At 46.6% G+C, this 13961-nt stretch overlaps 1 protein-coding gene across 1 annotated transcript in view; it reads left to right on the top strand.

Annotated features, from left to right (window-relative positions):
- LOC308386436 (phenolphthiocerol/phthiocerol polyketide synthase subunit C-like) overlaps positions 1–8077 on the top strand; it is a 32806-nt gene extending 24729 nt beyond the window's left edge. The window contains exon 9 of the mRNA XM_080865962.1: positions 2180–8077. Within this exon, the coding sequence (XP_080722088.1) occupies positions 2180–7723 (5544 nt within the window). The 3' untranslated portion in view covers positions 7724–8077. The remainder of the gene's footprint in view (positions 1–2179) is intronic.
- The last annotated feature ends 5884 nt before the right edge of the window (positions 8078–13961 follow it).

Here is a 13961-nt window from a genome sequence, read left to right as displayed (position 1 = left end):
AATCCCCACAAGGTCGCCACCGACCATCAGATTTAGGCACCATGTGTAACGGAGAAGCCCAGGCACTGTTCGAACGCTGCACGATGCCCAGACGCTCCATGGTGGCAAATTCTTCCCGAGCGACAGCCAGTTTGGCAGGGTCGAGGCGGCGCGCGCACGCGCGAACACCGGGGGCCCTACTGTAGGTATGTAATGCTCCACCCCATGCTTCGTCACCGTGCTCGAGAAAGTGGGGACAGTGAGTGAGGGAAACTCAGAAAGCAAACACTGAAAAACGTCACCCGAATCTACTGAGTTAGCATGCACCACAGGCTGAGCACCCCGAGTCAAACAGGGTAATGAGGAAAATGACACAGCATCAATTAAACGTCTGTTAGCAACATCAACCAGCAGTCCGTGAGCACAAAGTAAATCAGCGCCTATTATAGGCACAGAGCCAGCAGCAACAACAAAGTTCCACTGAAAGTCGCGGTCGTGAAAGCAAACAGTCACCAACCTTTCACCGAAGGTTTTGATAGGAGAGCCATTAGCTGCTGTTAGCAATGGCCCGCAGCCCTCAGCTAGCCTGTCCGAGCCAGCCGGGGGAAGAAGGCTCTTCTGTGAGCCGGAGTCCACCAGGAAACGCCTCCCCGAGGGTGAGTCCTCTAAGAAAAGCAGCCTTTCCTTGTTGCCAGCGGTCGCGGCTGCTACAGAGCGCTGACATGCCCGTTTCCCTGGGTCTGGAAACTGCAAGGCGGGAGACAGCGGCGTGCCTTCGCTCCAAAACACTGGTGATAAAAACAAAGCCCCTTTCCGCGGTGCCGCCGTGCAGCGATTCCGGCCACCGTGGACGAGTCGGAGGGCCCCTGGAGCATCGGTGAGGGGGCGGGGGAAAACGCTGGTGAGTCCTGAACAATCGCCTGGACGCCGAAAGTCCTGGTACCCAGGAGGATGCGATCCGCCTCTTCCGCAAGGGAGCGGTAATCCTTCGTGGCCAATAGGGGGGAGTTGGCAAGGCCAGCCCGCACTGGAGCCGGCAGCTGTCGGAGAAAGAGGTGGGTGAAGAGAAATCCTCCGTCAACCACGCCCAGCAAGGACAGCATGCTCTCCATGAGCTCGAGAGCGGTGCCGTCGCCCAGGCCCGCGAGGGAAAGGAGTTTCTCGGCCCGCTCAGCATCAGAGAGGGAGTAACGCCGCAGCAGCAGCGCCTTGAGGGCGGCGTACTTGCCTTGGGCTGGGGGGTCCCGGAGGAGAGTCATCACGCGGCAGGTTGACAGCGGGTCAAGTGAGGCCACCACATGGTGGTATTTAGTATCGTCGGCTGAAACTCCACGAAGAGCAAACTGAGCTTCTACGTGCACGAACCATGAAGGAGGATCGTGAAGCCAAAAATCCGGCAATTTAAGCGCCACAGCAAACGCAGCCATCGGCGGAGGTGAAAGTCCGGCGGCAGCCGATGCTTCAAGGCCGGAGCTGGCTTCGTCGTCAAGCCTTAGCATGTTCGCTACAGGGCTCACCAATGTGGAGGTATGTAATAACGACAGGAGAGGTCTTAGTGTCTCACTCCAACTTTATTAACTGACTCTCAGAACTTCACATATAGTAAGCGCCAAAATCTCCACCCCAGCACTTCCCTTCAACTTGGGTGTGAGTGGAGCCACCTGGTGGTCCGCCATGGAAGCACCTTTTCCATCGCCTTTTGAGTGAGGCGATGCTGGCTGAAGACGAAGTTCTTGGTGGAAGCTGAAGAAAGCATATGCATACATACGTACGTGTACATGTACATAACATTAAAACTAAAAGTTACACTTATGTTAATTAATGTACGTACGTACACTGTGCAATGATATTTTTTTAACATTTTTTTTAAATCGCTCATATTTATGCCTTATGCCGGCCCCATTATGAATGAACGATAGGCTAATTGCAAACGAAAAGCACACGAAATAGCGCACTGCAACAACAATACGTCTTTCACGTGGAACAGCGAAACGCATTTCACAAACGGATTTCGTTACACGGGCATTTTGACGTATCACGGGCAAAAATATTACCGTTAAGTGCCTTCGTAACTTGAATTTTTCGTTAAATGGGGTCTTCGTAAGCCGGGGTTCCACTGTATTTGACTCTGGTATTAGATATTCTTAAACAATACACACTTTTATTCCTGTTTCATTTTGATCTTTTTGTTGCTTGACAGGCTCTTCAAGACCATGACTATATCTGGGGTATAATCAGCAAAACTGGTGTAAACCAAGATGGCCGCTCTGTTACTCCAATCACCAAACCATCCATGACACAACAAGAGGAGCTTCTCCGCAGAATCTATTCAGAGTCTGACCTTGCAGATGTCCAGTACATAGAGGCACATGGGACTGGAACCCCAGCTGGAGACCCAACAGAGGCAAGAAGCATTTCCAACGTCATTGCTAAATCTAGACCTCCCGGTTCAAAGACACTCTGGATTGGCTCTGTAAAGAGCAATATTGGACACACAGAATCTGCTGCTGGAGTCGCTGGACTCATTAAGGTTCTCCTGATGATGAAGCATGAGACCATTGTTCCTTCGGTGTTCTACACTGATAAGGCTTCCAGTGTAGATGCCACAGCACTAAACATTAAAATTCCTAAGGAACTAGAAAAATGGGAATGCTCTAGTGCAAGAGTTGCAGGAGTTAACAACTTTGGTTTTGGGGGAACAAATGCACACGCCATTGTCACACAGCACATCCAGTCATATTCTAAGCAAAGGCATGATGAGAAGCAAGTCAAGTATTTTGTCATATCTGCAAATTCTTCAAAATCACTTAACATGATAATGGAAGATACCATCAGTCAGCTACAGGCAGAAAACCGGTTTGATCTAGATTCTTTGCTCTACACGTCAGCTTGCAGAAGAACCCACCAAAAACATAAATACAGAAAAGCCATCACAGTGTCTTCTGTAGTTAATCTAAAAGAGAAGTTAATTGCTACTGTTGGCAAAAATATCAGTGTTGCCTTCTCAGATCCAAGGTTAGTGTTTGTCTTCTGTGGAAATGGTGTCACCTACCATGGTATGTGCATGCAGCTACTAAAAAACGAGCCTATATTCAGAGAAAAGATCAAAGAAATTAAGGAACTTTTCCAAAAGCTCAGTCCTCTGGATATACTGGATACTCTTGAGAGCAAATTTGAGAGCAGCGACTTCAGAAACCCAGACGTTGTCCAACCCCTCCTCTTTGCTATTCAGGTTGGGATTACTACCTTGCTCAGGCACTGGGGAGTCAAAGCTGATGCAATTCTTGGACACTCTGTTGGTGAAGTGGCAGCCGCTCACTGCTCTGGTCTCTTGTCTCTGGAGGATGCAGTAAAAGTCATATATTTCCGCAGCACTCTCCAGAGAAAAGTCACCGGGGGAAAGATGCTAGTGATCAGCAACATGGCTGTATCAGAGGTATCTTCACTGCTCCCTCCTTACTCTGGTAAAATTTGCCTTGCTGCATATAACAGCCCACAGTCCTGCACCCTTTCAGGTGAGACAGACGCAATTGAGCGCTTCCATAAGGAGCTAAGCACCTCAGCCAATAGTCAGAATCTGTTCCTTCGTGTGCTGGATGTCCCTGCTGCTTATCACAGCCACATGATGGACCCAATTCTACCAGAAATTGTGGAAAAAATTGGCATCTTACAGGCAAATGATCTTGACACGGAGTTGTTCTCAACAGTGACAGGGAAGGAAGTCCAGCAGGGAGATTTCTGCACAGGTGAATACTGGGCTAGAAACATTCGTGAGCCGGTTGCTTTTGAGCAGGCAGTACAGTCAGCAACTAGAGGAAAGAAGCACACTGTGTTTGTTGAGATAGGTCCAAGAAGGGCACTGCAGAGAAACATTATGGAATCTCTGGGAAATGACACGGCTGTCCTTGCCTCTGTGCAGCCAGAAAGAGATCAAGAATCAGTCATGTCTGTTGTCTCTAAACTGTTTGAACTCGGCGTTCAAGTAGATTGGAACACCTTCTATAAAGGCTATGAGACAGTACCTCTGCCTTTTCCTAAATATCAATTTGACTGCTCAGACAAGGATGTTATCATTGGGGCAGCACAGAATAACACAGCAAGCAATCATCCTGTGCTGTGTCAGACGGGAAGTGAAAGCAACATTTTCACTTGTGATCTAAAGTCTGACTCTTCTTTCTATTTGAAAGAGCACAAGCATAATGATGTACCCATCATCCCTGGTGCTTTCTATGCTGAGCTGGGTTTAGCTGCGTACATGGCCAGTGCTAAACCAAAAGTACCTCTCAGTTCACTGCAGCTCAGTGTCAATTTTCACAGACCATTTGTTTTAACACAGAATCCACCTGAAATGAAAGTGCAACTAGAACAAACAGAGAGGGAAACCAGATTCACCGTTTTCTCCTCATCTGTAGTTTATGCATCAGGCACTGTGGTTTCAAAGAAAGAGAGGCTGATTGAGGAGCAGCGCATTTCACTAAGCTCCATCAACAAACGATGCACATCTGTAGTGAGCTTTCAGGAGTTTTATGGGTATCTCTCTCAAGGAGGCTTTCAGTATGGAGACATCTTTCAGAATAAGAAGGATGTGCACTATGGAGATGATCTGAAAGAGGCTTTTGCAAAAGTCTCAGTTCTAGAAGAACTTCAGCCTCATTTGCATGACTACTGCATTCATCCTGTCTTGCTGGATTATCTAATGCAGCTTCTCCCAGTTGCAGTAGAGCACATCTTTGCTGGCAGGCCAGGATTTCCTGCCAAAATAGGAAGTCTTACAGTCTTTGAACCTTTGCAAAATGAGATGACTATTTATCTGAGAGCAGCTGATGTGGGCACTGATCACTTTGGGGTTTGTGGGTGTTTTGCAGACAAGGAAGGCAGAGTGTTGGTTGAGGTCAAAAATGTCATAATCAAGTACCTAGGCAGTCGTTCTCATGTGGTAGATGAGTACTTCTACCACAATGCCTTCGATGTTGTCCCAAATGATCACATTGCTACTCCTCCTCCAAAGGCGTTGGTGTTCTGTGATACTTTAGGGATTGCTGATGGTCTAAAGAAACATTTGGACTCAGCATCTACTTACATTCCCATCACATATGCAAAGGACATCTTGGGCAATGGTTTCCCTTCTCTTTTGGCAAGTCTTAAAATCAGAGATATTAGAGAAAACTTTGATGAGGTCTTATTTTTGTGGGGCAATGAAGACTTCACATCACGGCCAGCTGAAATCATCCTGCAGAGTCTAGCTGACTGCTGTGAGATTTTCCGCCAAATAGTTGTTGAGCTAAAGCGAATTCACTTCCCAAAATCAATTAGAGCCATAACCTACCGTTCATCTGACATCACAGTAGATCACGTAAGTCCAGGTTTTGCTCTTGTTGGTATGACACGATCGTTCGCTGCTGAGATACCAGATCTTTCTTTTCAGCTGATTGATATGAGCAGGATCTCTCCTGAGGACATTGCAGCTCTGTCTGATGCCCTAAGGTCATACCCATGCAGCAAGCACCCAGAACTGGTGGTAAAAGATGGACAGGTCTTGAAACCTTCCATTGTGCGCACCCCACTAGAAATCAATGACAATAAGATTGGCACTTATACATCTACAGTGTCTGAACCATGTATTTTTCTGACAGCTGATCCACATGAAATTATGAAACTGAGTGCCATTTGCTCTGACGAGGAGGCTGAGCCGATCAGTGATACATTCATTGAAATCCAGCCCAGTAAGATATGTGTTCACTCATCAGACTATTTCCCAGTCAGCTCTTCAAATCTAAAATTCGGCAAAACACTGTATTGGAACAAGCACTCATCTCAGAAACACAAGCTGCTCGCTCTTGACTTCAGCGGTACTGTCATTGCAGTTGGAAAACATGTAAGGAAATTCAAAGTGGGAGAACATGTTGCTTCCTGTTATCCTGTGGTGGCAGCAAGTAAGATCAAAGTACCACAGGAAGTGTGCTACAGCACCAAAAAGTTCCCAGTCCTCAGAAAAACACCTTGTGTTTCCTACTTTGTGCTAGCATGGGAAATCCTTCATCGAGCCTTGCTCGGAGCCAAGCATAATATAACAATCATATGCTCTGTGCCTGATTCTGCACTATTGAAAGTCTTGGCACTTAGCGCTTGCAAATCAGGCTGGAATGTGAATGTTGAAACGCAGTGCAATGGGACTTTTGTAGGTGCCAGTCAGTTGGGTGCAGTTGTCATTCTGCCTCCATTTGATGAATCCCTAACTGCTCAAATTTGCAACTTTCTAGGGTTACAACATGTTGTAATCGTATGTGAATCTCCGAAGCAGGATCTAGTCATTGAGGAAGTGTTCCAAAGTGCAAAGGAAGGTGTTCATGTACAGATAATTCAGATGTCAGTCATTTTCCAAAAGGGATTCCTGAGAACACACAGGCCATACCTTTATCACTGGCTTAAGTCCTTAAACCTTAATGTGAAATTGGCTCTTGAAAGCTTTACCTTTCAGAGTGCAAAATCTGAACGAAAAAGCATTGATTCAGCAAAACCAGACTCATATTTCAGCTCCAAGAAATTGGCTGTCGTAGCTCTAGAAAATGATGTTGGCAGCACACTGTCTGAGATTCCACTTCTTCCAACAAAAAAACGGCTTTTTCGAAAGAGGTCTGTGTATGTAGTGGCAGGTGGTCTTTCTGGTCTGGGCTTTGAGACTGTTAAGTTCATCTCACAAAGAGGTGGTGAGTACATTGTCATTCTCTCCAGAAGCAAGCCCACACCAGAAGTCCAGCAGGAAATCAACAATGTGGAGAAACAGTGTGGAAACAGCATCACCAGCATGCAGTGTGACGTATCTGTTTATGAGAATATGCACAAAGTCATCAATGTCATTGGCAAGAAGTTCCCTGGTTTTCCGATCAGAGGTGTGTTTCACAGTGCAGTAGTCTTGCATGATGGACTGATTGAGACCCTTAACAGATCTCTGTACGAGAAGGTTTTCAGGCCAAAAATAAACGGTGTCCTGAATTTGCACTATGCAACAAAGCACTGTCCGTTGGATTACTTTGTATGTTACTCCTCCATCTCCGCTTTCCTGGGAAATGTATCGCAAACAAACTACGCAGCAGCCAATACATTTCTCGATCTGTTCTGCCAATACAGGCGCAAACTCAGCTTGCCTGCACAGTCTATCAACTGGGGAGCTCTGAACCTTGGTCTGCTCTTGAACAAAGAACATTTCCAGCGTTTTCTGGAAGCAAAGGGAATAATGATTTTAGATGTGGCTGAGATTTATCAATGCTTGGAGCAATGCCTTGTGCTCAACCGACCCCAGCAAGCTGTTTGCAGGTTTCACTTCAGAAACATCAGATACAATATCCTCTCCCAAAATAACGCCTTGTCTATGCGCCTTTCTGCATTAGTTGAGGCAGCCTTCCAAAAATCTAGAGAGACTTACTCTGAAACTAAACAAGCTGTCTCCGTCTCTCCAAAGGACTATGTTGTTTCTCTACTTAGTGAGACTATTGGCATGGAGCAGAGTGAGCTGAAAGATGATTTACCACTTTCATCCTTAGGCATTGACTCTATGCAGGCTATGACTTTGCAAAATTTGATCTTTCAGGGGAGGGGTGTGAATGTGCCTTTGGTGAAACTATTGGATCCCAATGCAACTATTGCAACAATGGCAGCTCTACTGAGTGAAGGAGCTGAAGGCGAAAGTGTCAGTGAGAACCCAGAGTCTCTACCAGATGAAGCTGAAGTTTCTACCAGACTGTGAAAAACTGAAATAGAGATATTACTGTATAAATGCAATCAGCCATCACAACACAATAATGGATTCAATCTATATTTTACACTGAGATTCAATTAAAACGTATTAAAATGGCCATTGTAATAAAGGAAAGTTCATATATTAATCAAACTTTTTTACAGTACAGTCCTCTGTGGTGTTTTTTTTTTTTTTTTTTAGTTCATGGGTTTATGTTTTTCTAATGCAGTTTTTTAACAAATGTCATCTATTTTACTAACTGGAAGCTTTAAAAGGATATTTTATATCACTGTTTTAAATTCCCAATATGGTACAGAAAAACAGCATTGCAACTACACATGTAACTCTTGATAAATGCTTTTACTGTTAACACACTTACTTTACATAATTTATGTTGTATTATTTTTTGGAATTTAAATAAATGTTTTATCTTTTATCTTGTCTTGTCACATCTGTCACTGGGTTCTCTCTATTTATTACAGCTTGTTTGATATAAATTATTCTCCATCAGGTGATGGTCAGTACTCATCACTGTTAACGCATTAATTCAGAATTTTTGTCAACTTCATGACAGTAATGGAAAAAAGCTTGCAATACAGCAGCATGTCACCCTGTATAATGACTGTGGTGTCATCTGCAAACTTCAGGAGTTTGACAGCCGAGTTCTTGGAGGTGCAGTCATTGGTGTAGAGGGAGAACAATAGTTGTGAGAGGACACATCCTTGAGGGGTACCAATACTGAGGGACCGAGTTTCAGAGGTGATCTCCCCCATCCTCACTTGCTTCTTCCTGTCTGATGTTGCTGTCATTCGGAACTGCTACATCTATCACTACAGCCATCTTCTTCTGTTTGTCTACCACCACTGTGTCTGGTTGGTTAGCCATCACCATTTTTTCGACGGGACTTCTGTATCTGGGATAAGCTCGGTCATTCTCCACCACCCTTGAGGGCGTCTCCCATTTTGACCTCGGGACTTCCAGGCCATACTAGGCACAGATGTTTCTGTGTACTAAGCCTGCCACTTGGTTATGGCGTTCCATGTATGCCCTGCCAGCTAGCATCTTGCACCCTGCTGTTATGTGCTGGATTGTCTCAGGCGCATCTTTATAGAGCCTGCACCTGTGGTCTTGCCTGGTGTGATAGACCCCAGCCTCTATGGATCTTGTGCTCAGAGCTTGTTCCTGTGCTGCCATGATTAGTGCCTCTGTGCTGTCTTTCAGTCCAGGTCTTTCCAGCCACTGGTAGGGATTCTGGATGTCAGCCACCTTCTCTATCTACCGGTGGTACATTCTGTCCACGGGGTGGTACATACCATGCAGTAGGGGTGGGAGAAAAAATCGATACTGTGTAGTATCGTGATATTTTGTTTGCTAATAATGTATCGATACAGGGACAGCAGAAATCGATATTTTGTTACAAAAAAGGTTTTTGTGCTCTGACTTCAGAGCATGTTGATCCTTTTTCTGAGCAAGAATCCTGACATTCCTTCACTGTCCAAATGTGTTTAACTTTTTTTTTGGCAGCAATAAACATGACAGTTTACTTATTTTAATTTAAGACATGTTTTATTTTAATTAAGTTTAAAACTTTTTTATTTAATGTAAAATTATATTTTGTTTTGATTTACTTTCAAATTCTTCAGTTGCTGAAGGGGCTGCATAGTTTTCACAAATTGCATAGTTCAGAACAGCTATAATTGTACCAGATGGTTGCATTCAGTTAAGTTGGGCTAGACTGTAATACAAACCGTGCAGTTTGTCAACAATAAAACTGACTGAAATGAGAGAAAGACTGAGTGCGAGACTTTGATATTAGATAAAATGAATATTGATAAAGTTTACCTTTATGTACAGAATCTGAATATCGCAAAATATTTTTAAAAATTGCAATAATATCGTATCGTGCGTTAAGTATTGTGATAATATCGTATCGTGGGATGTATGGTGATTCCCACCTCAACCATGCAGGGGCTTACACGATGGTTCATCGTCTTCCTCTTCTTTCTTGGGTTTCTGCTGCCTGAGGTATTCACTGAGCATTCGGTCGGTTGGGGCCATCTTCCTGATGTATTCGTGGATGTTCGTTGTCTCATCCCGGACTGTGGTGCTGACACTCACCAGTCCCTGGCCTCCTTCCTTCCGCTTAGTGTGCAGCCTCAGGGTGCTGGACTTGGGGTGAAACCCTCCATGCATGGTCAGGAGCTTCCTTGTCTTGATGTCAGTGGCTTCTATCTCCTTCTTTGGCCAGTTTATCCCAGCAGGGTACCTGATCATGGGCAGGGCATAGGTGTTAATAGCCCTGTTACGTCCCCTCTTAAATGCTAGGCGATGAGGGTGGGGGGACAGTAACAGTTAGATCCAGGTGGAATGAAAAAGAACGCCAGGCAGAGGTATTTAATATAAAATAGATCTTTATTGTAGGCAAACACCTCAATAATTATAAATGGCAACAACAAAAGGAGACAGCACCGCTGCTTTAATAAGAAATCAGGGAGGTCAACCCAAAGTGGTAATGACCACTCAACAAAGAAAGCAACAATAAGGCTTCAACAGAAAGAGACAGCAACGCTGCTAACAAACAATATCCAGGCAGGCCACACAAACTAATGAAGGCCGCCGTCACTCATGGGCAATCACTGCTCAGTTAAGCACTACTCACACACCAGAGCCACACACCAGAAGGCTGGTCACACGCAGCAGGCTGTTCCACACCTAAGTCAGTAGCACACTCTGACCAGCATAGAGGAAAACCACCAGAAACCTCTCCCTCCCCCTCCACACTGCTCTTCTCCAGCTTATATCAACAAAGGGGACATAGGCGTATCCTTGTCTTGATGTCAGTGGCTTCTATCTCCTTCTTTGGCCAGTTTATCCCAGCAGGGTACCTGATCATGGGCAGGGCATAGGTGTTAATAGCCCGGATCTTGTTCTTACCATTCAGCTGACTCCTCAAGACTTGTCTGACCCAGGTGACTGATAATTGCTCTATTCCGTAGTCAGTATCCATAGCCAGCCTTGTCAATGATCTCACTGAGGGGGTTAAGGTCTATGCAGAACAGCAGCAGGGACAGAGCATCTCCTAGGTACATCCCGCACTTGATGGTGACTTGTGCTATGGGCTTGAAGTTGGCTTCTAGTGTTGCCCGCCGCATCCCCATGGAGTTCCTGATGAAGGCTCTTGGGGTCCTGTTGATCATGTATAGGTCTAGGCACAGAAAGGAATTTTTGCCAATTCCTTTCTGTGCCCCACTCATGTATTGAGCCATGTGCCTGTTCATCTTAGCCGCTACGATGCCTGACAGTCAGTAGCACACTCTGACCAGCACAGAGGAAAACCACCAGAAACCTCTCCCTCCCCCTCCACACTGCTCTTCTCCAGCTTATATCACCCCTGAGGTTGTAACGAGAGCAGATGAGCAGCAGGTGTGACCTAAAGGAGAGGGCAGGGGCAGAGAGAGACAAGGGGAGGGGCCAGAACAAAGGAGGAGGAGAGGGAGAAGACAACACCACGCCCACACACTCCCACAGCCTCCCAGGATGTAACATTCCCCCCACCCAACACAGAATAAACTCATCACTATGCACTGCGTGAGAGTGCATCAGCCACCAGATTTTCAGTTCCTTTCTTGTGCTGGATAACCAGATCATAATCCTGCACCAGCAAAGCCCAGCGCATTAGTCGTTGGTTGTGGTTGTACATGCGCTGGAGGAAAGTGAGGGGGTTGTGATCTGTATACACCGTTACCGGAAAGGAGCTAGAGCCCACATACACAGTGAAGTGCTGCAAGGCCATCAGCATCGCTAGAGCCTCTTTCTCTATGGTGGAATAGTTTAGCTGATGGCGCTTGTACTTTACAGAGTAGTAGCAGACTGGGTGACACACACCCTGCGCGTCGTCTTGTAACAGCACCGCACCAGCTCCGGTGGCACTGGCGTCGACTTCCAGCTTGAAAGGCTGAGAGAAGTTAGGGGCAGCCAGAACTGGGGCGCTGCAAAGGAGGGATTTTGCAGACTCGAAGGCGTGCTGGCATTCCCCTGACCACTCAAAAGGGACTTTGGGGCTACATAGCCTTGTCAAAGGGGCCACAACTACCGCAAAGTTCTTGCAAAAACAGCGGTAGTATCCAGTCATGCCCAGGAACCGCTTTAACTCCCGCCTAGTGGCTGGGGCTGGGTAGCTGAGGATAGCCTCAACTTTTGCCTCCACTGGGCGTACCCGCCCGAAACCCACCTGTTTCCCCAGGTACATGACTGTCGCTTTGGCGAACTCGCACTTAGCGAGATTTAGGGTCAACGAGGCGTCAGCCAGTCGCTGAAATACCGATCGTAGGATGGCCACATGCTCTTCCCACGTGGCTGTGTATATCACTACATCATCCAAGTACACATTACATTGAGGCACGTCTCCTAAAACCAGCTGCATCAAACGCTGAAATGTGGCCGGAGCGTTTTTCATGCCAAATGCCATCACGGTGTACTGCATGAAATGGTCGGGTGTGACAAATGCAGAAATCTCAGAGGCTCTGGGGGTCAAAGGCACCTGCCAATATCCTTTAAGAAGGTCCAGTTAGGAAATAAATGTGGCAGGACCTATGTTGTCAATGCAGTCCTCCATACGAGGAAGTGGAAAAGAATCGGCGACAGTCACTGCATTTACCCTACGGTAGTCGGTGCAGAAACGTGGGGTGCCATCAGACTTGGGCGTAAGTAAACATGGAGAGCTCCAAGGGCTGTGACTCGGTTTCGCCAAACCATTCTCCGCTAGATAACTGACCTCCTTCCTCATCACCTCGCGCTTTCCCATAGGGCAGCGGTACGCGTGCTGTTTGATTGGGGTTGCGTCCCCAACATCGATATCATGTTCACAAACATTTGTACGCGAGGGCACATCACCAAAGAGAGAGGGGTAGGAGTGCAGTAGATTAAGCACATCTTCGCATTGTGAAGGGGACAGATGAGACAGGTGGGCCGTTACTTCGGCTAAGTAAGCTGAATTTGCCAACCGTCCACACTGTTGTCCCTCAGAAAGTATATCCAGATCGTCGTCCACACTGGCCTCTACACTCAGCACGGTGGCAGAGACAGAGCTGGAGGTTGCCGCACTGGCAACAGTCTCATGGGTTTCCCTATCATGGTAGGGTTTTAACATGTTGATGTGGCATAGGCGTGTTTTCCTCCTGCGCTCTGGGGTACTGGGAACGTAATCTGTCTCAGACACCTTCCTCACTATGACGTGCGGTCCCGAAAAACGGGCCGTAAGAGCAGAACCAGGCACCGGTAGCAATACTAAAACCTTGTCCCCAGCCTGAAAATGCCTTTTCACAGCTTTTCTGTCATGCCACGTCTTCATGCACGCCTGGGCAGTACACAGGGCCTCTTTAGCTAATGAGGTAGCACGTTGCCAACGATCCTTACATGTCTTCACAAAATCTGCCACGTTAGTTTTTGGAACACCCCCATTAAGGAACCTCTCTTTCAACATTTTTAGCGGGCCCCGCACCTCGCGGCCAAACACAAGTGTAGCTGGGCTGAACCCTAAGGACTCCTGCTTAACATTGCGTATTGCAAACAGTACAAAGGGGACACCCTCATCCCAGCTTCTGCCCGTGTCATGGCAGTACTTTTTTAGCATGGCCTTAAGTGTTTGGTGCCAACGCTCAAGTGCACCTTGCGACTCTGGGTGATAAGCACTAGACACAGAATGAGAGACACCCAGGGAAGCTAAAGTCTGTTTAAATGCTCGAGATAAGAAATTAGTTCCCTGGTCTGTTTGCACTGTTTTTGGAAGACCAAAGGTGGTGAAAAACTTGATTAGCGCCTTAGTAATGTTTGCAGTGGTGACCCTCCGCAGAGGAATTGCTTCAGGGAACCGCGTGGACAAACACATTATGGTCAACAAAAACTGATTGCCTGCTCGTGTTCTTGGCAACGGACCAACACAATCGACCAAAACATGCTCGAATGGCTCACCAACAGCAGGTATTGGACATAGTGGGGCGGGGGGCACAGTTTGGTTTGGTTTGCCCACCAGTTGACACGTATGACAAGTATTACAATACTTCGCAACATCTGCCTTCATTGCCGGCCAGAAGAAGTGCTGCAGAATACGGTCATATGTTTTAGTTATCCCCAAATGTCCTGACCATGAATGGTCATGGGCTAATTGTAGCACGTGCTGACGCAAACTAGCCGGGACCACTATCTGTTGGACTACACTCCAGTCCTCCCCTGGCTTTGAAGTCCACCT

This window comes from Rhamphochromis sp. 'chilingali' (genome assembly GCF_963969265.1).
Source record: "Rhamphochromis sp. 'chilingali' genome assembly, chromosome: 18".
NCBI lineage: Eukaryota > Metazoa > Chordata > Actinopteri > Cichliformes > Cichlidae > Rhamphochromis > Rhamphochromis sp. 'chilingali'.
The sequence above is the reverse complement of the archived record's forward strand: the minus strand, read 5'-3'. Positions and strand labels throughout refer to the sequence as shown.